Genomic DNA, 27132 nt, shown 5'->3' on the forward strand with positions numbered 1-27132 from the left:
TCAGCAGGGGATCAAATACCTTTTTCCCCCACTGTATAAGCTGTGAGCATGTGACATTTCAATCATTCCAAACACCAAGCTGTTGCAAGGAACAAAACAAATACTGTTCACATACTTTCACTAACCTAAGCAGTCATTTTGGTTCTTTTTATACAAAATACATCAATAAAAAATAGGTTTTAATTGTATGTACTTATTTCAAACAGGGCATAATAAGAACTCCAGATGCAGTTTTGCGTGAAGAAGGGTGATCACAAGACTCCAATATGATGCAGTCAGCAACTACATGGTTCAGCTAGTTGTGCAAGCACCTCTTCTGCTTGTGTTGCATGTATAAAATGTTGAACCGTTTTCCTGCATCTTTTTAAGTGGGGTTTAAAATCTCTCCTGCATCAGAGCAATTGATGAAGATTGGGCTCATGTTGGTTAGGGAGAATGCTGCACTCTTGGTTGGCTGCTCCCAACTGAGCAAAGGAGCGCCTCAGTCACCACAGTGAGTCAGCTAGAAGAAAAGGTCTCGAACGCTAAGTGCAATAGCAGTGAAAGTGAGCACAGCTGCACTAACAAAGGTGGCTCGACGGTGAAATGATCACAATGATGTGTATCTTTAAATCCCTGGGCTGAACGATGGCATGCACAGGACATCAAAGTCTATCAGAGATGCCTCGCTAGGGAGGCACTCTGGGAATTGGAGAAAATCCAGAAATCTCAGTTCATATATGTTGAACATCTTTAAAAGCGCATGCATTACTATAACATTGTGGATTTTTTTTAAATAGCCACCAAAGAGTAAAGGCCTACATTAATAATTATTATTAATTAATAATTAATAATGTAACACTTTCAGCATCATATCATGCTTGATTTTCTAATCTGGGGCCTCATCAGAAATAAGGATATGCATGAAATGTCTGGCTAAACTCTATTCACAAGCAACATCATAAACGGACAGAAAAGATCCATTAGTCATACATCATAAGACGTTTTTTATGCATTTCCAATTATTGGTACTACTACTAGCAAGCAGAATATTTCCAACAGTTAGGGAGGTTATCAATATGTCTCAAACTCAAAATGCCAGATACTTAGTTTTCACATCAGTAATATTGTATTTTTTTCAAAATTACACTTAAGAGTGAGGGGAGACAGGGTGGATCATTTTCTAAGAACAGGAAGTGTGTAAAGCAAAGGTTTCTGTTAAGTACACTGGTTCAAATAGGTGTCACGATGTTTTGGGGCTTTCAAATTATTCACGCACTCAAATACATTGATGTTTTATTTATTTTTCAAATCAAATGTTTCAATGTCAGACTGGCAAGATTTTAAATCTAAAATATGAACACATTAGATAGAAGTACAAAAAATTCAGATATTATACAGTATTTGTAGTACACCATTAATTCTCAGTGAAATCATCCAGACCAGTAATTGGTTGAGCCTTCATGCTCTAAATTGAAAGGAGACCCTTACTTTGAAGTTGTTGTTTTTTTTTAAACTGCATTTCAGTCTTATTGCTAACTGTTAAATTAAAATTTAAAAACCTTTTAGCTTGGTTATTTTTCATGGCCGTGTCGCATCCAATTGAAGTTTGAAATAAAGTAAAATCATTATTGTGTGTGTGTGTGTGTGTGTGTGTGTGTATGTGTGTGTGGAGGGGGTTATCAGCCTGATTAATTACCCTGTTCTAGAATCTTCCACTCTCCGGGACCATTTTATACCATGATTCATCATGTTTTATAGTATGGATCTATACTTGTTTTCACTCGATGGGTCTTTGCAGCATTATGCTACAACATTCAACACTGAAGTTCTTTGAAAGGATTAGACTATAAATATGCATGCATTATCAAAGCGGTATTGTGCGAAGACACAAACAGTGACACAACGATTGACGACAGTCTGTGCTATTCAGGGAACTGATGTATTTTTCCATGAACTGAGTGCATCTTTTGCGATTATTCTAGTGAATTTGAAGAGAACCGCACTGCTTCCCATTAGCCCCGTTTATCAGATGATACACCGATCCTCAAGGTCCGACTGACTTACACGCTACACTGGGAATTGAGCGAACGCAGGCACTGACCTTTTACCAGAAGCCAACTGATTTCACCATGTCCATCCTACACTCATGTCACATTCACCCTCAAACACTTACCTGTCCAAATGCTCAGGGATCCATTGCAAATTCACATCTGGGAAAATAGCAGTGACAAACCTAATCCCACCATAAGTTTCCGAGTCAGTGGACATTAATGAATCTGGTCTTACGTGGCTGAGTTGCATGGAGGACACAGACGGGAGCAAAAGACAGATTCTCCATGTCTGGGGTATCATTTGAGTTATAGGAGCTTTATCGTATTTGCAGTAAAGCCCACCCAAATCACATTCTTGATGACGGAGTTTAAAACACAGCTGTTTAGGAGCTTTTCCTACAACCCCCCCCCCCCCCATGTTGTCTTACAGGAATATGTTTTTTCTGCCTCATGCCGAACGCTTGCATCACATTGTATCACAAAAAAAACATGGTTGGCGTGTCCACTGAGGGCCTTTCCTAAACCAATGAAAATGTACAGAAAGTAAATAAACAGCTTACAATACGTAATCTGCACTGCTTATCTGTGGCAGAGGACTTTGTCAAATATTAAAACGCAACTCATCTGAAGTCAATTTTTATAATGTGACTGGATTAGTCTCTGATAATGCCAGTTACAAGATCAAGGCATAACATTACATTCTTCAAGGTTTACTATCAAATTCAGTACATTTGACTGAAGAAGCCCTTCAAATAATTTTCTGAAAGCAGACAAGCTGATTACAACCATTAAACAAATGTGTACGAATTGCCCAAGCAGAAAACTGTTTTAAAGACCACCTAACAAATAATCAAACAAGAAGGCTATACTTTACCATACAGTTGCAACCTAAGCCATGACACGATTGGTATTTTACTGCTGAATATCATTCCAAATACACCTCTTCTTATGCAGGCTTTGTGGAAAAGGAAATGCACATTTCAAACACTGTAGTGTTGAAGGACCTTCTGAAATTGCTTACAGATATATGAGGTTGAAAAATAGTTTGAATTAAAGTTGGAGAATTATTTTCCAATTTAGCATGAAAGGCTACGAGATTTGTGAGTTGTTACCAAATTCTGTAGATGCTGAAAGACACGTTTCCTCTTATGGCCAAAGTTTTTTTTTCAATCTATGACAGAAGGTAGGCTTAACCAACTGATGATGCTTAAATGTAATAAAATTTAAAGCACAAGACATTTTCTTTAATTAAACTGTAATTGGCACCCATGTCCACCTTTAATTAGGAGGAATTAAGTTCAACCTTAAAACGCAGGGCCCCATTTATATGACTTTCCACAATGTCTTATGTTAAATACAAAGGCAAAGGGGTTGAGGGAGTCCCTTCTTCCATTTAAGAGAGACATTTTGTTTAAAAACAAACAAAAAAAACATAATAATAAAATAATAAAAATAATAATGCTGGGCCCTTCACCAGTCCTACACCAAAGGGCTTCTTTCACTTTCTGATGACAATCAATCTGAGGAATGTGTCTCTGCAGTCACTGCTGTTCGCATATTATTGGTTATTTAAAGCTGTCTTTTATTACAGCTTCTTAGATTATTTTTTTCCTTCTGCTTTTAAAAGAGCATATCCAGGCTTTCATAGTACATTTCATTAATCTTCAGCTAATATAAAAGTCACCATGTAGGTAAGTAATCAGAAATCATCTTTGGGGAAAAAAATAAAAATAAATACATCCATCCCTTCAGTTTCATGTGAGAGAAATGTATCACTAACTATGTTCACTAGGTGTTTAAAGAAACAATGCCTTCAAAAGCTATCTAGGTTGTTACTGCAAGAATGATTTAAGACCTGAAATATTTTGGCCCTCATTATCATTTACTGGGTAGGCATGATTTGAATGCCTCAAGCTTTCTTAAAGGACTGTTAATCAGAATGAATCTTGTCATTTTTTTGTCTCCCCTCTCCTGCTCAGACTGAACTTCGTCAGACTTCAATACAAATAGACATATCACTTCCCATCATGTTTCAGGAGGTTTTAACAGTCTGACAACTCAGACCATTAATATTAGAAGATATTTGCTTTAAAACAGAGCACTACATTGTCTTTAAACTTCAGACTTGTGCTTTATCCCCTTCAGCTGAATCTAAAGAGCAAGATTAGATACTCTGAAACCAAAAAGTGGAGGAATCGATAGATGGTATAATAACAGTGCTGTGATGTGAATTACAATGAACATATGATGCCTTTGATTCAAACGACTCCACGTATGATAAAAGGGTGAAGTTAACAAATGTCGGATTGATTACAGCAGGTTTAAGGTGCAACGGGACTGGCTTTTAAGTGGTTTCAAGGATTGCTCATCCCTTGGGTTTATTTTCTCACAGCTTGCTTGATGAAAGTCACACTCCATAGCTTTAATTCTTTTAAGGGAAAATGTTTTTGAAGCAATTATATATGCAGGATTTTCAAGTCACTGTTTTTAAATTAACCAAGTTGCAGAATAGGATATCCAACTAACCTAATTGTGGGTCTTTGTCTGGTACCAGGCCATGGCTTCTGCTCCTGTGGTCGATGCATCTGCAGCGAAGGATGGTTTGGCAAGCTCTGCCAGTTTCCTCGGAAATGCGATATGACGGATAAAGAAAGCAAGAGCCTCTGCGAGACATCGGATGGCATCATCTGTACAGGAAAAGGTAATGCTGTGCTCTGTTTTAGGTAGCCTGCATTTTGGCTGAAAGTATCAAAAATAGTCTGCCATCACCTTCAAGGTAAGGATTTGTCTTGCTAACAGTCATGCTCTGTTTCCATCTGCTGCTTAGATTCATTCAGTTTGATTTGAAAGCTGTCCTTGTCCATATTCTCCCTGTTATCATTCCCAGGGTATAAAAGGGCTCAGATTCAAAATGGTTACAGCAAAGCGTATAACAAAATTCATCAGTCTGCATTAAGCGGGTTTTGCATTTCAACTTTTGAAGGGCTTTTGCTTCCAGACAAGCTGGGCATGGCTCTCTTCGATGGAGGAGCTGTTAGAACAATAATAATTCAATCTGCTGAAAATGACTGCCCTTGCAGGGGAGATAAGTTAGCATTTATCACAATTTGGGAGCTTAACTGAAGTGTTCCCATCCACAGAAGGGAAAGGCCACAGTCACCCAGTTATCACACTTGAGTAATCTTTAAATTACAGCAATAGTGCTAGTCTTGCTCTACCCCTGTCACTCCAAATCCCAGTTTTTGCAGGCACATACTTTAAAAGTGAATATAAAGTCCTTAGACCAATTAGCTTCAAGCAATCAGGCTTTGATTGATAGGGCCAGATGGTCTCCTAGTGTTCATATTTGCTGTATTTTTAGGTTCTGATCAAATGCCTCTTTTTGGTCGAAATTAAACATGTGATGAGTGGGCAGGGTTGACCTTTTATATGGTGAGCTCAATTCTGTTCTTTATGCATGAGTTTGAAAGCCATTCCACATGCAATATTTTACATCTTACCAAGATGAATTTGGAGATGATTGTATTTGGCCCGCAGGTGTTGCTTTTAAAGAAGCTGAGGCTGGAGACTGAAAATTGATATGAATATATAAAGCTTGGTATAGAGTGTAGTCTTTTAGTAAAGCATTTATGAATCACTTCCCAAATGTCACAGCTATTTAAGTCTATTTAAATATTTTAAAATAATTATAATTATATATATATATATATATTTTATGATGCCATAGATTTTCTCACCACAATATCAGGCTCGTGTGTGTGCCTGGAGCTAATTAATTCAACTTCTGAAAGTCATTTTAAAATCTAAATTTGGTTGGTTACGTTTTCAAATTACATTGTCTTAGGTTAATGTTATTAACACAAATCTGCGTGTGTTGATCCAAATTCTGCTCCACTGTCAACCGTTACCTTGGAAGGAATACAAAATATAGTGTATGTAAGCAAAATAATCACCCTTGATGGCTACCAGGTGCCAGTTGCCACCATCTGCATTTTGGGGCAATTTGCCTTGATGTCCTGTATATCCCGTGTGTCTTGACTACTGCTAATACCTTCCTTTTATTCTCATAACATACCCTACACAATTTAAGAATTACTAATCGTCAATCATCTAACCCAGAACATAGCGAAGTCCTCCAAAACGTCAGACTATGTATCTCTTTACAAATCTAGCCTGCGAGTTTTACAAAGACTAATAAAGATCTACGGTTGTGCAGGCAAGTAAATATGGTAGGCCTTTAAATGTACGAATTACGATAGATTATACAAATGCTAACATTTTTGTTTCCAAGCGTGGGTTTGGATATGCAAAGACACTGTGTTGTAGTTTGCGCTTCTGAAGTATGAATAAATATGGAGCCCTAACGAGAAATACAATTCCCACCGAGAAAAGTCACAAGTCGCCACTCAAATTAGTGCATGAGCTGAACTTATGGAATGACCCTAAGCAATAAAAAGTAGGGCAAAGAAAAAGCGCTACAGTCCAAGTCTGCCAATGTTCCTCTGTAGCAACATGCTTGTGTGTTGTAACTTATTCTAAGGGCTGCAAATGAATGCTTTTTGAGGCATTTAAGGAACAAAAGAAAAAGAAAAATGTAAGAAGTCAATGGGAGGCTTTAGTTATCATATACCATTAGGCTATGTAACAATTCATTCCAGGTAGAAATCTGACCTTGAAATCTCTTAACCGACTTGCGCTAGTGCCAAATCAAGGAGTGTGTGGAAAAAGAGTACAAGTTCAAGGAAAAGTACAAGGAAAAGGAGTTCATATTTTATTACCTTTAAAAAAATAAAAATAAAGAATGAGAGGAATGTTTCACTGGTGGATTTCCCTTGGTACTATTTGTTAAGCCCAGTCAAGTGGAAGCAGGAATGCACCTTTTTCTGCCTCCTCTTCAGTATCCCCTCCTTTGGAATAAATACCAGGGGTTGAATGACTTTTTTCCCTTCAGGCAGCCTTGAATATCAAGCAGACGCTCTGAAATTCATTTGCCTGGCTGCCTGCGCACTTCACTTAATACCTTGCTTTCATCCGAGCTGCTCTAACTGCCCTTGAAAAACAGGAGAATGAAATCTACAAATAAGGCTGGGTTTTGTTGTCGTCGTCCAAAAAATATATATACATACAGGCACAAATGAGAGGTTAAAAAGAAGGTTTATGATTTTGGAGTGTGGATGTGTGTATGGATTGTGGTTGTGTGTATATGCATCTGTGTTTCTGAGGTTGTGTGGTGGGGGGGTGTGTGTGTGTGGCTATCAGCCCGTTCGAACACCTGTTTGTGGGTCTGTCAGATGAAGCCAATTGGGGTTAATTATAACAATCTTGAACTGACTGCTCCCACGCTGTAGCTAATTATTATTATTATGTTTTTCACTGGCTAAAAAGTGCATGAATGGGAAAGCAATCTATTCATTCAGAACCAAATTTCAAAAATGATTCCAGAAGGTTTTTTTCCCCTTGGGTGCAGATACAGGGATTTATTTATTAATTTATTCATTCATTCATTCCATTTTTTTTTTTATTCCGAAGGTTTCGTCTCCCATACAAATCATATGAATTTGAATTAACCGTACAATACAGAGCCAAAACTATTAGGATAATTATAAAGCAGCATGGCTTTAAAGTTATAATACACCTAGATTAATAATTTAAGAAGAATACATTTTTCCAAATGGTCCCTCACCTATGCCTGTATATAACAATGGAACTCTCGGCAATAACATAGAATAAGTGAAGTCACAAAAGCAAGATCCAGATCCAAATTCCAAACTCTTTTTACTTATGTTGGTGTATACAACACACTGAGATACATACCTCCTTTTAACAATGCTGGTAATCAATACTTCAATTGTAAATGTTCAATATTATTCTGTGCAAATGTGGACTCAGTGGGAACATGCATTAAGAAAATTGTCAGTTATAATGGCATGTCCAATTTGTTTGTATTTCTCAAAGGACGCACTATTTAAGAAGATAAACAAGTCAGTTAAAAAGTCCATCAAAGCTGCAGCATTTCATTACAAACACTTCTTAGTATACTCCTCTAAATTGTATTAACCTACCAAACTGCATGTCTCTTGGGAAAAGCAGCAACTTATATGTGAGAAGTCATTAAGTCGTATTTGATTTTATATTACAAGTCATCCTGACCTGCCCGCTAGCATACCATAATTGAAAGCTCTGATATGTGCAGCATTCAGGTCATCTTTAAGACATGCATTGTTATAAGTATGCATTTAACCTTTGAGCATGTGTTCTTGTTTTTGTTTAGATCCACATTGTTTAGAATAAATTATAAGTTGTCTTCCTTGGATGTCTTATTCTTTTAGGTTCCTGTCACTGCGGGAAATGCATCTGCTCCCCCCAGGAATGGTACATTTCTGGGGAGTTCTGCGAATGCGATGACAGAGAATGTGACAAGCATGACGGTCTGATCTGCACAGGTACTTAATGATGTCTAAAGCACCAATACATGCTTGTGGCCCTGCAGCTAAAGACAATGGGGCCAGATTATATCAAAATTTTGACTTTCCTGCAAAATACAACCCAGTACATATGAAAATAAGAAAGGAGAGCCAATAAAAACTAACAAAAACGAATGATTTATTCAAATGCATTGTGTTTTATGCATAACAATAGAGGCCAGTCTATAAACAGACAAACAGCAGCAATTCTGGAACTTCCCCCCCAAAAAATAGAAAGATGGGCAACTTTCTTTTATATTTATATAGACGAGCGTAAACATTTGCCATCCAAGCCCCAAAATAACTGTTTTGGATTCAAGAATTTCATGCAATCTCTGAAGCAAGCTATTCTCATTACATGTTCAATTGATGAGTGAAGTGGAAAATTAAATGTATTAGGAATGGCCTTAGATTAATTTCATGCGGCAGAGCTTCTAATTTCAACAATTAGAGCAGTAACACTATAGTAGACTAATGTTTAGACAAAAGCAAGAGTGTCATGTTATACAAGAAGCTGTCTCGTGTCTAAAAATCAACATCTTATATTGGAGAACACATCGCATCGGGTTTGAGCCACGTCAACATGCAAAATATCGTGTGACTAGCTCATCCGAGTCCTGCAGTGTCTTTGTAATACATCATCATCATCATCATCATCATCATCAGCCTTCGTTGATCGACTCCTGGAAGAAGGTCTCCCCAAGATGTTTCCACTTCAATATGTACACTCACCTAAAGGATTATTAGGAACACCTGTTCAATTTTTCACACAACCATTTCTAGGGTTTACAAAGAATGGTGTGAAAAGGGAAAAACATCCAGTATGCGGCAGTCCTGTGGGCGAAAATGCCTTGTTGATGCTAGAGGTCAGAGGAGAATGGGCCGACTGATTCAAGCTGATAGAAGAGCAACTTTGACTGAAATAACCACTCGTTACAACCGAGGTATGCAGCAAAGCATTTGTGAAGCCACAACACGTACAACCTTGAGGCGGATGGGCTACAACAGCAGATGACCCCACCGGGTACCACTCATCTCCACTACAAATAGGAAAAAGAGGCTACAATTTGCACAAGCTCACCAAAACTGGACAGTTGAAGACTGGAAAAATGTTGCCTGGTCTGATGAGTCTCGATTTCTGTTGAGACATTCAGATGGTAGAGTCAGAATTTGGCGTAAACAGAATGAGAACATGGATCCATCATGCCTTGTTACCACTGTGCAGGCTGGTGGTGGTGGTTTAATGGTGTGGGGGATGTTTTCTTGGCACACTTTAGGCCCCTTATTGCCAATTGGGCATCGTTTAAATGCCACGGCCTACCTGAGCATTGTTTCTGACCATGTCCATCCCTTTATGACCACCATGTACCCATCCTCTGATTGCTATTTCCAGCAGGATAATGCACCATGTCACAAAGGTCGAATCATTTCAAATTGGTTTCTTGAACATGACAATGAGTTCACTGTACTAAACTGGCCCCCACAGTCACCAGATCTCAACCCAATAGAGCATCTTTGGGATGTGGTGGAACGGGAGCTTTGTGCCCTGGATGTGCATCCCACAAATCTCCACCAACTGCAAGATGCTATCCTATCAATATGGGCCAACATTTCTAAAGAATGCTTTCAGCACCTTGTTGAATCAATGCCACGTAGAATTAAGGCAGTTCTGAAGGCGAAAGGGGGTCAAACACAGTATTAGTATGGTGTTCCTAATAATCCTTTAGGTGAGTGTATATATATACACACACACACACACTTATTCAAATGATGAACAGGAATGTTCATAATCATTAAGCTAATATACCATTACGATAATGGCTTTCTGCAATACATCTTTGTAGTTACATTTTGCCAGAGATCTTTCTGTATTTTATTCTTTTTATCAAGACAGAAATGCAATATGCAGTATCAATTAGACTGCCAGGTCTGCGATTTCAAAATTGATAGTTTAAATATATTGGAATGTCTCTCATTTCATCACTGCTAATTTAATATAAAACAATACTCTAAAAACTTTAAATTGGAACTTGCTGGTTGTTGTACAGGAACCTATTATATATCAGAGGTTCCCAGTCCTGTTCCTGGAGGACCCCTTTCCCTGGCAGTTTCTCAGCTCTCAATTACTTAATTGACTCTTAATTGAAATAACGATCTGCTTAGATTTGACTTGTGCATTAAAATACTTGGTTCTTTAATAAGTTATTTATACAATTCTACACTTAACTTAAAACCACTACCGTTTAAAATAATTAAAAGGCTCTGATTTAGCAAATTATTAATTTAATTAAGGGTTAAATTAAGTAATTGAGAGTTCGGTTGCAATAAAATCCAGCAGGGGAGGGGGTCCTCTAGGACCAGGTTTTGGGAACAACTGTTATATACACAGTATACTGGAGACATCTCATTCTTTATACAATTATATTTAACATTAAGGAAAAAACATACATCCATAAATTGAGTGTTTGAAAGTCCATGGCAAATCCTTGTTATGCTCTCAGTCAGTGTGCTATTGTGGAATTTCAAGTTTACAACAGACCTCTTGGTACTGAAGCAGACAGTAGAGGGATCTTTCAAGAAGACGTTATGATCGGAAGAGCTAAAATGACAAAAACCTTTGTTGAGAAGAGGAAAATGTTCCATAAAACCCTGCCTAAGATGGGTACTAAATCATGAAGCTGGGTCAAAAGAGCATTGGATAAAAGCTACTGGTACAGGAAAATACATTTTATTCCATTTCTCAAAGGAAACACCATCGCAGGAAGAACACAGGGAAGAGACTGTCAGGATGTTGTATAGTGCCCACAGTAAAGCACTGAGCATAACACCGGGGATCTTCATTTTGAAGGCATACCACTTCACTCTTCAAAATCATGCAATAACTTCAGGGAAGTGACTGGTGGGTGAAAGGTTATTTTCCACCAAGGTACTGTCATAAACCTAGTAAATACCGCTGCTCTGCATGCATCTGAAGAGTAAAATATTGTAAATATTAAAGAGTAAATACTGAGCATTGCAATTGAAACGCAAACATTTATTTAGAAATGTATGCAACTCCTTTTGAAAGATATGCGATCAATGCATAAAATACACACCTGCATTTTCTTGCTCAACTAACTTTTATGTACACTTCACCAGGGTTTAAATATATTTTATGGATATTACACATAAACCATCAGAACCATTTGAATACCCAGTGAAAGCGGAGATTTGAGAGCAGGTTTTTTTCTCCGGTTTTAAAAGTTAGGGTCTTCACAATAACTTCATCCTTATTAAATATGCACTTAGATTTGTTCCGCTAAATTAGTATGGCTTGACAGAGTTATTCAGCATGAAAACAGCAGGTCAACATGTGGGGCTGAACCAATTACAGTGCCTGTACTCCAGGGATCCTGAAATGTTACCCAGCAGGGCCAAAAACAGTGGGGCAGTGACAGACTGAACAAAATAACAGCTTGTAATCTGGGCAAAGGATGGCAATTACTAACAGCTCTGAATGTCTGTGGGAAAAGAAACTAACAACTGCTGCTTGATTTTAAAGAAGAAAAAACTTGAACTTATTTTGTGGCTAAAATTATACCAATTTAGTGCTTTTGAGGCTTTTAAGCTGCTTATCTTAACCTCTTTGAAGTCTCTTATATAAAAAGTCTTCTTTATAGGTCCTAGAACATACTGGTGAATGACAGCAGCACTTGTACACTGTAATTACTGTAGACACTGTGACATTTAACTAATGGTGTAGACCCTGGCCCACATTTAATCAAAACTACAATCCATCTGCCAATAGCAAATTGCAAAGGCATCACTTGATGTTGTTCATCCATTTCCTGGAGGCTAAGTGCATTCATCTAACAGAGCGCTGCCATCAAATAGTGGGTTTAAAATGCACACTAATGTGGTTGAAATAGGATTTTGCAATCATCCATCTAGAGCAGAGGACCCCAACTCAAATTTGAATTCCAGAAAATCCAAAAGGAGGCCAAGATCAACATCTATCGTGAAAGTTTAGAGTTTAGAGTTAACTGACCTACAGATAAGGTAGGAGAGAGACTAGTGTCCTTTAGCATTGAAGTTACACTATAAAGACCTTGAACCTTTGTATAACTAGGAGGTTTTGCCACAAAGGTCAGTGGTGGCTTTGATTCTGCCCAAGCTCTCAGTTATGTAATCAAAAGACTGTTCTGCTAGATCAGATAAATTAATCATTGTTTCCAGGTTGTAACGGGGAGAGAATACATAAATAAAGTATACAATAAATCCCATACCAACTGAAGGACTTCTGCAAGAGATAAGCTGCCTAAAATGTGGGAAAATGGCATGTGTCCTTTATTAGGTCCTTACAACGGATGTGTAGAAAGAAAATTAAATGCATGGAAAGAGCAGAAGAACAATCTACAGAAAGGCATCTATTGCGGTTTAAAATGCTCCTACACAATTCCTCTCTAATATTAAAATCAAACATTTGCTTTGTCTCTGCAATAATACATGCACTGTGATGCACATCAAATAATTGCAGCCTGAGCATTGTATAATGTTACATTGTTTCAAAGCAATGATGTTTCAGTTAGGCATGTTCTTACCCCAGATCTTTTAGTGGAGGTAACAAAGCATCCCAAATTAGCCAGTTTTAACGAGGAAAATGCTTTTTGCATTCCAAACCGAGTCTTGCCATTTGCAGATGCTTGCTTGGTGGAGTTTAAAGGAGGATTCACAGTAACTCTTTAAAATACATAATTCCATACAGTGTTTTCTACGAGGCTTGATGTGTATACATTATAGGAACAAACTTAATGAAAAGAGTGACAAACACTAATGTTGAGAATGATTCAACCATGCAGAATAATATGTATATCTAGAAATAAAAACTATCTATGAGATGAAATGAAGGAGGCTTGCCCACACTAGCTACCTGAAACTGGAGTGTGATTGACAGGTCACCTGCATCTAACTATTGGTCTAACTGTGGCAATTAAAAGGGAGCAGTCTCATCTCTTATTATATAGTCACACCATGTTGTCATTGTTCTACTGTAACTCAGACTTGTGCCTGAAATCCATTTAATTTTACATTTCTACATTTTAGAATATTTTCTTTCCCATTTATTTCGTTTCTGTATGGTTTCTTCCATTTCATTTGTATATGGAAGTTGCATTTAACTGTCCACAAGTATTCCACAATCATTTCACCATTAGAAACCCTAGTGGTAGTTGAAACATTAAACTAGACAATGGACTGTAGTAATATCAATTGTTGTGTTGTTGAAAATTAGAAGTCAAATATTTCATTAAATCCATGTATTGAACTATACGAATGATGGAATGGCATTGTGAAGAAGCGCATAATGACTTCATTAAGTCAACCTGGACACCCGAACAGGACAGTTATTAAATGTGTGATAAGAAGTTAGAACACAGAACAATCTAATGCATACATGTATTGTCAAATGAAAATAACATACCTGTATCTAAGAGCGATGGACGTGGAGACTAGTGATGGCAGTTCGAGTCTTTTCAGTGTCTCGATTCATTTGATTCAGTTCAGTTCGGTGAATCGACTCATTTCGTTTATATCATTCATATCGTTCATATCGTTCCCTGATTCAGTGACTCGGACCCATGCGGTTACAGAGACTTGAACCAGAACCGCACACCACAAAAGCCAGGAAAAGTCTATATTTGACTGGGTTCAATTAAATACAGCTGTGACAAATATGTATTTAAAATCCCGGAAATTATTTAGCCAACACGATTAATCTAATTAAATGTAATCTATTGGTTTAATAATATCGTTAAATGGCTTACGCATAGATGTATCTCAATTATTATTATTATTAATAATAATAATAATAATAATAATAATAATAATAATAATAATAATAATAATAATAATAATAATAATGTGGTCATTTTGTTGATTTAACTCAAGATGACTTGCAAGTATTACTAATAATTTGTGCAAAATGTTTTATGTGTATAAAACATTACACAAACTGGCCTCATAGTGATTTATTGTATTTTTGGTATTTGTTTGGCAGACGTACCCAATGAATACGGACGAATAAACGGATAAGCTCATTTTTTACAGCGTAATCGGTGGCACTCTATACTCGGTCTGGATGATGTAACTGACGCCATTTTGGCTCATACAGAGTTATTTCTTATGCACTAAGCAAGAGGGAATGTGGAACCAACATGAACCCCAGAACCAGGATTGAGGACCACTAATATAAGGCTTCTTTAAGCAAAGAAATAGAGCTAATGTGCATTGATTCATTGATTGAGAAATTATGTATACATATATATATATATATATATATATATATATATATATATATATATATATATATATATATATATGGTTGGGAGGGTTACTTTTAAAAAGTATTGCGTTACAGAATACTGGTTACCTTTTTACGTTACGATATATTCGTGTTTCGACCCCCCCATCCTTCTATTTTTGCCTCTTTCGGGGGTCCAAGTCTTAATTAGGGGGGCTCTGCAATGAACACGTTATTGACGTCTCACCTGCTTTTAAGTGAAATCTGTGGGTTTGTAAGAGTTCACGCAGTCTGTACAGAGCACAGGACTTTATTCCGTCTGTGCGATGTGTTTTGTTTTAGGCTATAAACACGTTGTATGATGTTATTTTGGTATTATATGAATGCAATAATATATGAATACTTTCATTGTTAAGGTCACAGAACCAGCTTAGGATGCACAGGAACTATTTGTAATGTACGTGGATGTATATTACATTAAGATAGGATAACTTATTACTGCAAATACAAACTATCGATGACGTTTTTGGTTATACTATGTCTGTGCTGCCGTTTTGCTTATTATGCTTTCATAAAAAGATGTAATTATTAAATCGTATTAATTATAATTGTGATTAAAATTCGTATTTTCTACTCGCATGTCAAGCATAATTGTATTACAGTTGCACACATTTAAAACATAAAATCTTACCTCCAGATGTTTTATTATTATTATTATTATTATTATTATTATTATTATTATTATTATTATTATTTTAAGGGAAGCAGACAGTACATTGTCCCGTGGTCGGCACATCTTGTATTGCACTTTAATATTTGTTGCGTTTTCTTTCTTTGGAAGTGAACAATTGCCTGTACTTGCGCAGTTAAACCCCTGCGCACAGTGTCGTCACAGCGGCCGCAGAGCTGCGTGTTACTGGCTGATAGCGCTGACTATGTTGCACAAATACTACACACGGGCCCCTTCAGTTTGCCTTACACTTGTACACTTTAGCTTAATGTAAATTATGTTTAAGTAATCAGTAAACTCTTACTCTTTTTTAAAAGTATCGGTAATCAGAATACTTGTCTGACAGGAGGAACGTAACGGAACACAGGTGATTATGTAACGCCGCTACTTGTATTCCGTTTCTCCCCAACCCTGCATATATATCTACTGTAATGAAAGTTGTTGATGGTTGCAATATGGAAGTGTCTATTGCAAACTATTTATTTATTTTTGCTTTTTATGGTTGTGTTTTTTTAATTCTTGCATTTTTGCTTGCATGCAATAAATAGTTAAATTGCACCAGAGCTAATTTGTTTGCATTGTCTCCTGCATCACAGGCATGTTTCAGAAGAAGCATGTAAATGTTGTGTCACAAAAAAACACATGCACAGTGCTAAAACAATGCTGGGTCAACATAAGCCCCTCCTTATTAATTGAAACCTGATTTTCCAATGGCTGCATTCCTGCACAGTGTTTATCCAGACAAATAAACATAGCTATGGATGTGTAACTGATGAGTTCAGATTGCTTTAGGTTAAAAAATGTTGTTTCTGACCAATTCTATTATTTTAAATTCATGCCTATTAAGATTGCTATAATGGTAAGGAAATTCATTATTAATACAACTTTAATCTCTCAGGGGGATTCTACCCTTTGAGCCAGCATAACAATGAGAAATACAGCACACTTTATATTCTAGGCTTGTGTGGAGGATGAATATGTTTTTTCATTAAGATTGAAATTGTGGTGACATTCCCATCGCCTGATGCACAGAACTCTGATGAATAGCTCGGTTGGTCTAGCAAAGCACACCGGTTTGAAAGAAATATTCAGCTTTGAGAGTTCAGCATTTTTCCTGCTCTGTTTTGTATTGGTATAATATGCTTCCCGGGCTAAAGACTGACCAACGCTGAGGGAAAGCTACACTAGAGTAAATACATTTTTAACTAAAACGCCAGACACAAAAAGACAAAGCCACCCCAGCTTTTACTTAAATGACTTCTTTTGTGTGTGAATGTCTTATGAATAATAAAGTCTGGTACTCAATTTAACCCTGGCCTAAGTAGTTTCCTCATCACTCTGGGACAAGACATACTTTAAGATCATAACCATTAGAGTAGAAGATGGTGTGGTGTGGTCTTTTTAATCTCTTTGCTCTACAATTATACTTATTTTTGATTTTCTTTGGCCATTGCATGCCCCATATTAAAATGTGAACTGTGAAAATAAATAGCGGTTATCACTTCTAATTGCTTTGCATTCATTTAATGAAACATGTATTTTTCCTAGATAATAAAAATAAAAATCTTATTTAAGAAAATATATACATTTCAAGAAACCAAACTCAAACTCAAAGTTTCCGTGACACCAAATAATATCTGTTTTATTAAATATTTCTCTGCAGTAAACTATTTCGGAGACCTTATGTCGACAGATATAAGTGGCAAATCGAATCCCAGCAATAATAGATTGAAGTCTGATGTGTAAAGAAACTGATCCATCAATTACTGAGGTTTGTGTTGTAGTGTAATATTATTATTGATAAATCTTACTGGATCAATTAGTACATCTTTGTATAGTCTTAGTGTGTTGACAGATCATCTTTGAGTCAGTTTTGCAGGGGTTGTCCTTCAGCCTTGTTTATCAAACCTCCCTGTCTGGCAAGATATACAAAATGAATAAGGTAGTCTTCCCTGCAAATCCCAAATCAAGTTTGGAAACCGAACATGTCTGGAACTGCAAGGTAATAAGCAATGTCCTTGACATGTATTTTACATATCACACAGTGTTCTGTTTCACCAAGGCATGTCTCTGCTGCACCCTACAACACTTATTTGATGTACATTCCCTAGTGTGATCAAGTCTTATCTTGTTCTGGCCCTGCAATGCAACATGATATTAATTAAAGTAGCAATGAAAACAAAATAAATGTTGATACATAACCTGGACATTTTATGCCATCCAGTTTTGTAGGTTAATATTGTACCTGCTGTGAGTTTCTCTACAACAATAGATTCCCTGCAAGATAAACTTTACCTTCAGGGATACAGTAACCTTTAGAAACAAACATAACAGGGCCCTGTCATATATTTAACCATTGCCTGTGATGCTGGAACTAGAAAATATATTTTCTCCATCTTCTGTGTTAGAACATAGCAAGAACAATATGAAAATGAAGCACCAATGCCCAGAGGAGAAGAGTGTGCATCAGGTAGAACTGTTAAAAAAGAAAGAAAAAAGCTTTTAGTCATTGTGTGCAAAATATGTTGTATTATAGCTCAGTAATACATATACAGTAATTCATATTTGTATTTGTTTTTAAATACGTGGAAAACAAAGTGAGTTACATAAATAACTCTGGGTATTAATGATACTATTTTATAAAAATAACTTAATTTGTTAACACATAATACATTAATACTGTCTTGGCTACATCCACAGTGTTGATTTGATGTTCTCTGATGTTATCAATGGAATCATGTATTTCTAAAATTGTGTGAAATACAAAGTGCCAAAGAAAACACCTTTTTTGTAAAATCTTAAATTAACTGTTTTTTGTCGAGTGTGTTATAGGCTAGCTCATGTTTCGATATCTATAGTTATTCTGTTCATGAATAAAAATCAACAGCACACACATCTACAGCAGCTCAGATAGAGCTTGGAATGATGGCTCTTGTCTGCAGTTTAATGGAGTTAAACGCTGAGACGGGTGTTGATCACAATGCTTACACCTCTCCTGTCTGAACTGTCCCAGGCATGTCCTGGGAAATTGCCCTGGACATCCCAAAAGCCTGTTGTGTCCAGCAGTGTTCATTTCATCAACGAAAACTATGACGAAAATATTCATCAATGACCTCTTTTCAGTGACGATAACTATGATGATAACGAGACGAAATACTGGGAAGAAAACGGTAACTAAAAATATATGCCTTCTAATTTTAGTTGACTAAAATGTGACGAAACGAAAATTCAACTCAAGACTATTGGACATAAATTTCAGTATTTTGCGAGGTGGCCGGTCAGAAGTTGAAAATGAAATGTTAATGCAAAATGTTAATATTGACAGCGAATGTGCGTACTGGAATATAAAAATACAAATGGGATGATTGTAATTGCATTTTTACCTAAATAACGCATGCATAAATGGAAAATGAAAATGCAATTATGGGATTACATTAACATTTGAATAAAGTCCACTATATGCTTCCATACTGTTCTTGTAACTCTAACTCTATTTCAAGAGAGATTTCAAAAAACGAATGACAGAAATTGGTGACCATGAAGTTTATAAAAGCTGTTTGTAGCTTGATTTCAAATCAAGTCAATCAATATGTTTATGTTTTGCATCCATCCACTAATTGATGTAAACATCTGGCATCAGACATGAAGCATAATGATGATAATGAAGGAAAAATAAATACATGGACTAAAATGTGACTAAAATTAAGTTGACTAAAACTAAACTAAAATGACTAATATTAACTAAAACTAATTAAAGATGAAATGACTAAAATGTGACTAAAACTGATACACATTTTAGTCAAGAGAGTAAGACTAAAACTAAATCTAAAATAGCTGCCAAAATTAACACCAGACCCTGGTCCTACACAGTACATTGGAATCTAAAGTTTCTTTCTGCACAATTTTAAATCCACAGTCCAGTGAAATTCACTACACAAACTGGAACACTGGAGGAGTGTGAGGTTCTGTGAGGGTTTGAAGAGAACTTGATAGCCTAGTGTTTAAGAAGCGTACAATCACTGAACACAAACTTATTTGTGCTGTGGTCACATGCCACCTTAAATGGATGTCCTTACCTTCTTTAACACACATTATTTCTGTGCCGGGTCTTTACGTGTTATTTTTGACAGGAATGTGAAACAAAGTGCCAGGGGACTTTGCTGGAGCTGGGGAAAACTCAAGGGATGCTAGGATGGCAGTCTGGGGGATAGACTGGATTTCAATTGACTCTCACTCTTTTCCGCTCTGATTTCAGGGAACGGGGTGTGTAACTGTGGAAACTGTGACTGCTGGGACGGCTGGACGGGGAATGCTTGTGAGATTTGGATTGGAAACGAATACTAACACAGGAGGACACTTTAAAAGACTGAGCTGTTATTAAAGGCTGCTGAAGAACACAGCTAGAGATGCGACAGATAATGTAAATCTTGAAGACAAGGAAAGAGAAAGCACTCAACACTTGGATATAATTCTTCATTCGGATTTCTGCTTATCACTTGTAAAACAGCATTCAAATTACTGGTTACAAATTATCTTTATTAAAACTATATTGTTGAATGCAAGTAAAACAACTGTGGAAGTAAAAGCAGTTATCCTGTATATATTTTCTATTTTCTTTCTTTCTATGTTTGTAGACACATTACCTTGTAACCCATGTTTATGTTCCCAGTACAACTATATATGTACGAAAAAAAAAAAAAAAAAACATGTATAAGAATGTTTACATATTCTGGAAAGCAACACATAATGAAGTTGCAGACACATGGATAGAATCCAAACAGTGAAAGAAAACTGTTTTCTAAACTGATACATTTAATTATTTTTAAAATATTATCATGTCTTGTAGATATCATCTCCCAAATGGGATTTGTGAAAACTAACCTATGCCCTGCATTAGAGGCAGGCAAAGTGTATTTGCTATTTTTAATAATAGTATTTAATTTGAAAATGCTGGTTGCCACAACATTTGCATGGAAATAGTGCAAAACAATTAAAACAAATTTCTCTTCTAATACAGTTTCACCTTAAGATAATTGTGAAGGGAATATCTGCATTGGTGTATATTATTAAATAAACCATTTGAATAATTATTATTCTTTTTCTACAGTCACTGTTAAAATACAAAATATTTCATATTCATCAGCAGCTTGTCTGGAGGCTTCGAGACACATCAGTTTGAGTAGTTGTGTGTCAGATTAAACTCTTTTTGGTACTGAGCATATATTGGAGAGTTATTGAATGCTTAATTTAACATGCAGTGGGAATGCAGGAAATTCAGACTGTATGGTTTCATATTTCCATGCAGGAATATTATAAATGTCACTTATAAAGATGAGAAATACACACCCGAGCCTTTTTGTACTGTGTGCTGCATTGCCACAGGATATATACAGTTCTCCTTGAAATGAAGGTGCATTGTGGGAACAAAAGAAATTGCAAGAAATGAAAATTTCAATCTACTTTGGCCTTTTCATGCTATTTTATAATTGCCAGCCTGTCTGTTATTTTGAACTCTTCTATATTGGCTGGGTTGCAATTCTGTACTGCATATTCTATTGCATTAAGTTTGTTACTGATGTTACAGTACGCCTTTATATAAATATTTTATTCAATATGTTGTATTTGGGTATACAACAAATAAACACAAACTGTACAGTGCAGACAAACTCTTTGCATATATGTATGTAAAGTTAGCAGTACATACCAACAGTTCTTGATACACATAGCCTACTACATGCAGTTCATCAATGTCATCCTCTTCCCATGCAACAGATGAAACAACAGACAAAATAAAGGTTTTAAAACCAAAGCAAAAATCATAAGGACCCTCTTCCGCTATAATGTTTCAACATGTTAAGAGAACTCAAAGAGAAAAGAAACAAATGAAAAAAAAAACAGTTCAAAGACAACCGTTCATAGGAATAAACACCATCACAGACAACCCGTATAAAACAGAAACAAAAAGAAAATTTGAGAGAACAGAGGTGTACATTTACACGCTAGTCATTTACAAAAATAAATTCAGCCTTCATTTAACCAGTCAACTGGTTTGCAGGGCAAGTATAGCCCAGCATGTAGGGTTCACATTTGAAAACTATGATTTGTTTTATGTGGATGTGGGACACCAGCCCTATATAGAATTAAAATGTAAAACTCCTTTGTGCATATCACTGTATTTTATTATAGCATTAAAGTAGCTTTGTACAGACTTAAATATTGAACTCTAGCTAATGTGCTTCACTTCTCCTAATAAGAAACTAGCTTGTAAATTCCAATATGTTCCAGAAATTATAAATATTTCAAATTAAAGTCTTAATATAGTTGCCATTTAGCAGCATAGCATCAGTCTACTGTATAACAATATACTAACTCTTATTTAATAAAACTATTATGAAAATCGTTAAAGCAAGACAAGTTTATACTAAATCTGTTGATCGATTCACGAAATTCTTGATAAACTGTGGATGACGGATCCGAACAAAAGTGAAATTAAGCTGACGGGGGGGTAGGATGATCAATTGCATTACAATGACATGCCAATTAAAGTCAGAACCAAAGATGTGCCTGGATGTATAGTGATTCGGATTAAACATGTTGGAGTAGTTTGGTCTTGCAAAGCAAACCATCTGATGTGTCCTCTTAAGCATGCACATGAACAGTTGGGGAAATCTTCTGGGCACACGCACCCTTTTCACATATTTTCTTGTGAAATCCCAAAATGCATCAATCAGAGCTCCCAGAGGGGACGGAAAAGGCCAAAACAAGACAGATTTGTTTCGATTTTTTTCATCAGAACACAAACCATATTCTCTGTTTAAAAAGAAACAAATATATATAAGCCTTTGTTTGTTGCCTTTATTAGTAGTATTTGTTTTTGTAATGGACATCGACACTTTGGTAAGGATCAATCTCTGAAAGAAACAGAAGGAGAAAGTGATGTGTACTTTGTCAATCGAATATGCTACTGGATTTCTACTGGATGTGGACGGATTGTGAGGCACCTTTAACCCAGCACTGACTGGGTACATGTTTTTGCATGCTGGGTTAGAGGTATGCACAGGCACATGGGCCAATATGAGCAGTACTGGACTCTGCATGCTGAGCTAAGAAAAATCCTCTCATATATCTCATAATTTCTAGTTATTAAAAATTATGTTTCTCTTTTTTTTTTTTTTTTTTTAGTATACAGTGAAAACATTATAATAGAAGCTATCTCTTGCATTGCTGCTGCAAGAAAGAACACAACACTAACCTTGCCCATGCTTTGCTGATGGGACGGGGATGCAGCCAATATTAATGGCACCTACTTACATTCAGCATTTACCCACACTGACTAAAGTAGACTTTTTTTTGTAACTGGCTGCAGCTAGCATGACCCCTTCAATAGCCATAAGCATAGCTCATCGTTTAAGAAGGGTCAGTGTGTGAAGAATGGGCCTTGTCTGGAGGCCTACAAGGCCTATAGATCTTCCTAGAGCCCACGCTCTAAAAAATAAAGAAAAATAGAACTCAAGTTCCTATTTACTGGGCAAGGCAAACGCCACCACTGGTGGAATAAGCTTGTGATATGTATAGACAACCCACGAAGACCTCCACACTCATCAGAGAGCTTTACATTGATTGTGGTTGGCATTATTCATTCTCAATTAATGCCAGCTTCGGGAGCAATTTATCAGCCTCCACCAAGTTTTTTTTTTTTTTTTTTAATCATAAGTGAAATCAATACTGAGCCTCAGACACTGAGTCCTTTCTCTTTATAGATGTGGTCTGTCAAAAGTGTTTTAATTGAACCTTCCTGAAGGCTTTTCTGGAACCAAGCCACCTGTGGCGTCTTTCTATTCCTTGTGTCCCATTAGTGTGTCTGTGTGTGTGTGTGTGTGTCTGTGTGTCTGTGTGTTTTGTGTGTGTATTAGAAAATCACACATAGCCCCTGCAAAAAGTTCTAAAGTATTGGACACAGATAAAGAGTGAGGAGAGAGAGAGAGAGAGAGAGATAGAGAAAGAGAGAGAACATACTCATACAAAAGAGAGGATGACAGTCCATTTTATCACAGCTTTACAGCATCTACCCAGAACGTAGCTGGTGTACTGTCGCATAGAAAATAGATCAGAATTACATGGACTTGGCTGCAACAGGGAAAAAAAGGGGGAATTATGGGTAACCATCAGCAGGCAAGGTACCGCATGTGGCTGTGAAATACATCATTCTCATGGATTGTCACAGTTACAGAAAAGATTAAAAAGGCATTCCATATCCGGTTGGGCATTCCATGGTCAGAGTTTAGCTGGTTATCCAGATGTCTTCTCCTCGTAGATTTAGTAGCAACACAGTGGGATGGATCCCCTTTTCAGCGACACAGTTCAAAACCAGCGAGGAGTGAGAGTTGCCTGAACCTGATCCATAGATGCGCGAGCGTTTGAGTCTGGCAGGGAGAAACTGCCCAACAGTGTTATGGGTTCGTTCCGAGTCACTTCAGCTCTGCAGACCTGGCTATGTCGTCTTGCTCGTCTTGCTGACTGGTTTGCCGCCGTTCATCACCGCAGACGCGCTTGTGCTTTTACTTGGAGTCACGCCCGTCTTTGGAACAGTTTCTCCAACGTCATGCAATGATGGCTCTCTATACATGGCAACTGGAAGACACGAGGGAGAGGGAAAGAAAAGGTGGACGTTAGAACAGGGTTTCTGCAGACAATTTCTAAAAACAAGGATTACAACTTGGTTGAGGCTGCTTCTGTACAGTATGTAGGCTAATGGTGTAGAATAGATGCCCGATACTTCAGTGAGGGCTTATATAACTCGATGTGCTTGGCTTATTGAGTGTCTGGTATTCCTTGGGTGGTGGTAACGTGAAAAGCAAGCAAACATTATTGATGCTACTACTAGTAATACTACTAACGCCACCACAAACTACTACTACTACTAGATTGCTGTCTGTTTACTTACTATGACCTCTGAAACTGGAACTCAATAAACTCCTTTTCTAAATATTATATCAAAGGCCCCTTCATAAATTGAAATACCACAAGATATCAGAATAAGATTAAGCCTACCATGAAAATCAATATGGTGACAATATGCTTTGCAATTAATTTTTTTCACATATTTTGTATGTTTAAATAATGGACCCAAATTGCTAGAAACTGACAGAATTCCTGCATCTGTAGTTCTGCTATAAAACTATTATAATTTCATGGCCAAATGGACAGAGATGTTTTATCCTTTCCTTACAACTGCAGCTATAAATTATGGATCCTCAAACCATTACAAATTATGCGTCAAGAAAAAAAAACACAAAAATAATCACATTGTGGCAGTTGATATTATGCAGGATGATTATAAGAAGTAGGTCATCTTAATTTGGCAGAGCAGCAAAAGCACTCACCACATGAAATGTTCATCACGAAAGACACCTAAATGATACATTTCTGGCAATGATGGAGGTGTGCAAGTTGCATAAATTGAAGGATATGCCATGAGGTATCTAAGCAGATTGTAAAGAGAAATGACAAGTTCAACTTTTCTGTACTTACTTCAAAGGAATACTTGGAGGCTTCCTGTTATTTCTTTTTCTGTGTTGTTTTATATGTTGTGGTTTCTGAATAGCATTTGTTGGGCTAAATCACTGCATTGTTACTCATGTTTAGTTGTTTCTCCAATTTACTGAAAGTGTTTAGTTATTTATTCGTGCTGTGAAAAAAAACTATCCTCAAGCATTAATGAGAACTACATTTCCTAGGTTCAACTGTTTCTCCGAGCAAAGAGTCTGAGGGAGAAAAGATTATATGATACCAGTTTTTCAAAGACTGCCTTTCGGAAACCCTCTCAATGTGAGTGTTCACATTCTTCTCATGACACCTTCCACATTGTCAAAGACATAAATATATATATTTGTAATTTCCCCCAGATTTCTCGGATGTCAAACCACAATAAAGAAAAACATTTTGAAAGTTCAAACATTTTCCCTACGCATTTTGTAGAGTCCTGTTAAACTAACCAAAATAAATAAAAGTTAAAGAAGAAAAAGAAAACAAAGTCTTACAGTAGACATTCACAAGAAACTCCATCAGGGAGATATGACCCAATAAAACTGACAGCTATTATGAGTGTGAATCCCTATAGACAACTTGGTTTCTGTAGTTCATTTTCACCATTTGAGCAGCTGCCAGCAGTGTGGGGTAGCAGTCAGGGCTCTGGACTCCTGAGCGGAGGGTTTGTGGAGTCAGTCCCAGGTGGGGAACACTGCTGTACCTTTGAGCAAGGTACTGTACCTAGATTGCGCCAGTAAAAACACAGCTGTATAAAAGGGTAATTGTAGGTAAAAATAATCTGATATATTGTAACAATTGAAAGTTGCCCTAGATGAAGGTGTCTGCTAAGAAATATAGTACATCAATAAAATCATCATTCTGGGATCCGAAACAATGTCTCCCCGTGCCTATTTTGCTGACATAGACGACAGGAAATAAAGCACAGTAGCGTTGATTCACTTCAAACACTAGTGAATGACATTACTTTGCATGCTCATCAAAGCAATCACTTGCCCTCCAACAATTTTTCAAACTCCTAGGATACGTAGGTTTGTAAACAAATGTATGAGATTATTCCCAATGGCCTCGGAAACACAGAAAAAAGCGGATGTGTTTTATTCAGCAGGTCCACACGCTCTCAGACTGGGAATGTAAATCACTTTCTTCATTCCATTTTACCGGAGAAATCAATCTCTTGCCAAATCGCTGCGGGCGACTTTCTAAGAGATGAGACGGAGAGGACACAAATAAGAATGTCTAGTTTCATTTCAGCTTTCTTTTTTTGGAAAGACGGAAGGAAGGAAGGAAGTTTTGAACAAAAACAAAAGAAAATAAATATTTCCTCCATGTAAACATAATTCAGTCACATACCTTCATGATTAAATGCAGTGTTTTATGGGAAATGGCAATATATATATATATATATATATATATATATATATATATATATATATAGGAAACCAGTTCTACTGTACCTTCTAATGGCTTAGGCAGGAAATGAGCAGCTGGCTTTGTCTTTTTCACACGGTTCCCCTTCATGACTTGGCCTTCCTTATTAAGACCAAGGAACCAAGCTCTGCCAGACTCCTGTTGTCTATATAGCATGGAAGAGTAGATCACATAATAGTTTTCAAATACCGACTCTTTAAACTTACATTCCGGTGTAAAGAGTTCCTGCAAGACAAAGAGAAGAGAAGGAGTCAGCATTTACTCTACAGTATCTTAATAAGAGCAACAAAAAAACAGTCACCAAAAGAGATTACCTATGCACTGTTTACATTTGGTGAATGTACATATCACTGTTCATGCAATCTTGAACTACATGTATAAATACTCTCTTAAGAATGCAATCAAAAATGAAAATGTTTAATATGAATAGTTACACCCATATGCAGTATGAATCCTAATCACCGTTACACAGTTAATAAAAGCACATAATGAATTGCTGTTATCACCCATGTTTTAATGCATTTTGTTATACACCGGCTTCTTCCAATACTCCCCTAAAACAGGGGGTGTTGGCTTATTGAAAGCAATATATACATTAGACACAATTTCTAAACCTAATCCTTGACTTGACATTCTGGGAATTCTAGAACA

The 27132-nt window shown here is 36.7% G+C and overlaps 2 protein-coding genes across 3 annotated transcripts in view; one reads left to right on the forward strand and one right to left on the reverse strand.

The window, feature by feature from the left end:
- itgbl1 (integrin, beta-like 1) overlaps nucleotides 1-20725 on the forward strand; it is an 86665-nt gene extending 65940 nt beyond the window's left edge. Inside the window, exons 9-11 of the mRNA XM_066706780.1 lie at nucleotides 4588-4734; nucleotides 8363-8476; nucleotides 19760-20725. Of these exons, the coding sequence (XP_066562877.1) occupies nucleotides 4588-4734; nucleotides 8363-8476; nucleotides 19760-19848 (350 nt within the window). The 3' untranslated portion in view covers nucleotides 19849-20725. The remainder of the gene's footprint in view (nucleotides 1-4587; nucleotides 4735-8362; nucleotides 8477-19759) is intronic.
- Nucleotides 20726-21090: 365 nt separating this feature from the next.
- fgf14 (fibroblast growth factor 14) overlaps nucleotides 21091-27132 on the reverse strand; it is a 178124-nt gene continuing 172082 nt past the window's right edge. For both annotated transcript variants that reach the window (XM_066706781.1, XM_066706782.1), the window contains exons 4-5: nucleotides 26508-26706; nucleotides 21091-24135 (exon numbers count right to left, since the gene is read on the reverse strand). In XM_066706781.1, coding sequence (XP_066562878.1) covers nucleotides 23996-24135; nucleotides 26508-26706 — 339 coding nt within the window. In that variant the 3' untranslated portion in view covers nucleotides 21091-23995. The remainder of the gene's footprint in view (nucleotides 24136-26507; nucleotides 26707-27132) is intronic.

The sequence above is a fragment of the Amia ocellicauda genome, chromosome 6, assembly GCF_036373705.1.
Source record: "Amia ocellicauda isolate fAmiCal2 chromosome 6, fAmiCal2.hap1, whole genome shotgun sequence".
Taxonomy (NCBI): domain Eukaryota; kingdom Metazoa; phylum Chordata; class Actinopteri; order Amiiformes; family Amiidae; genus Amia; species Amia ocellicauda.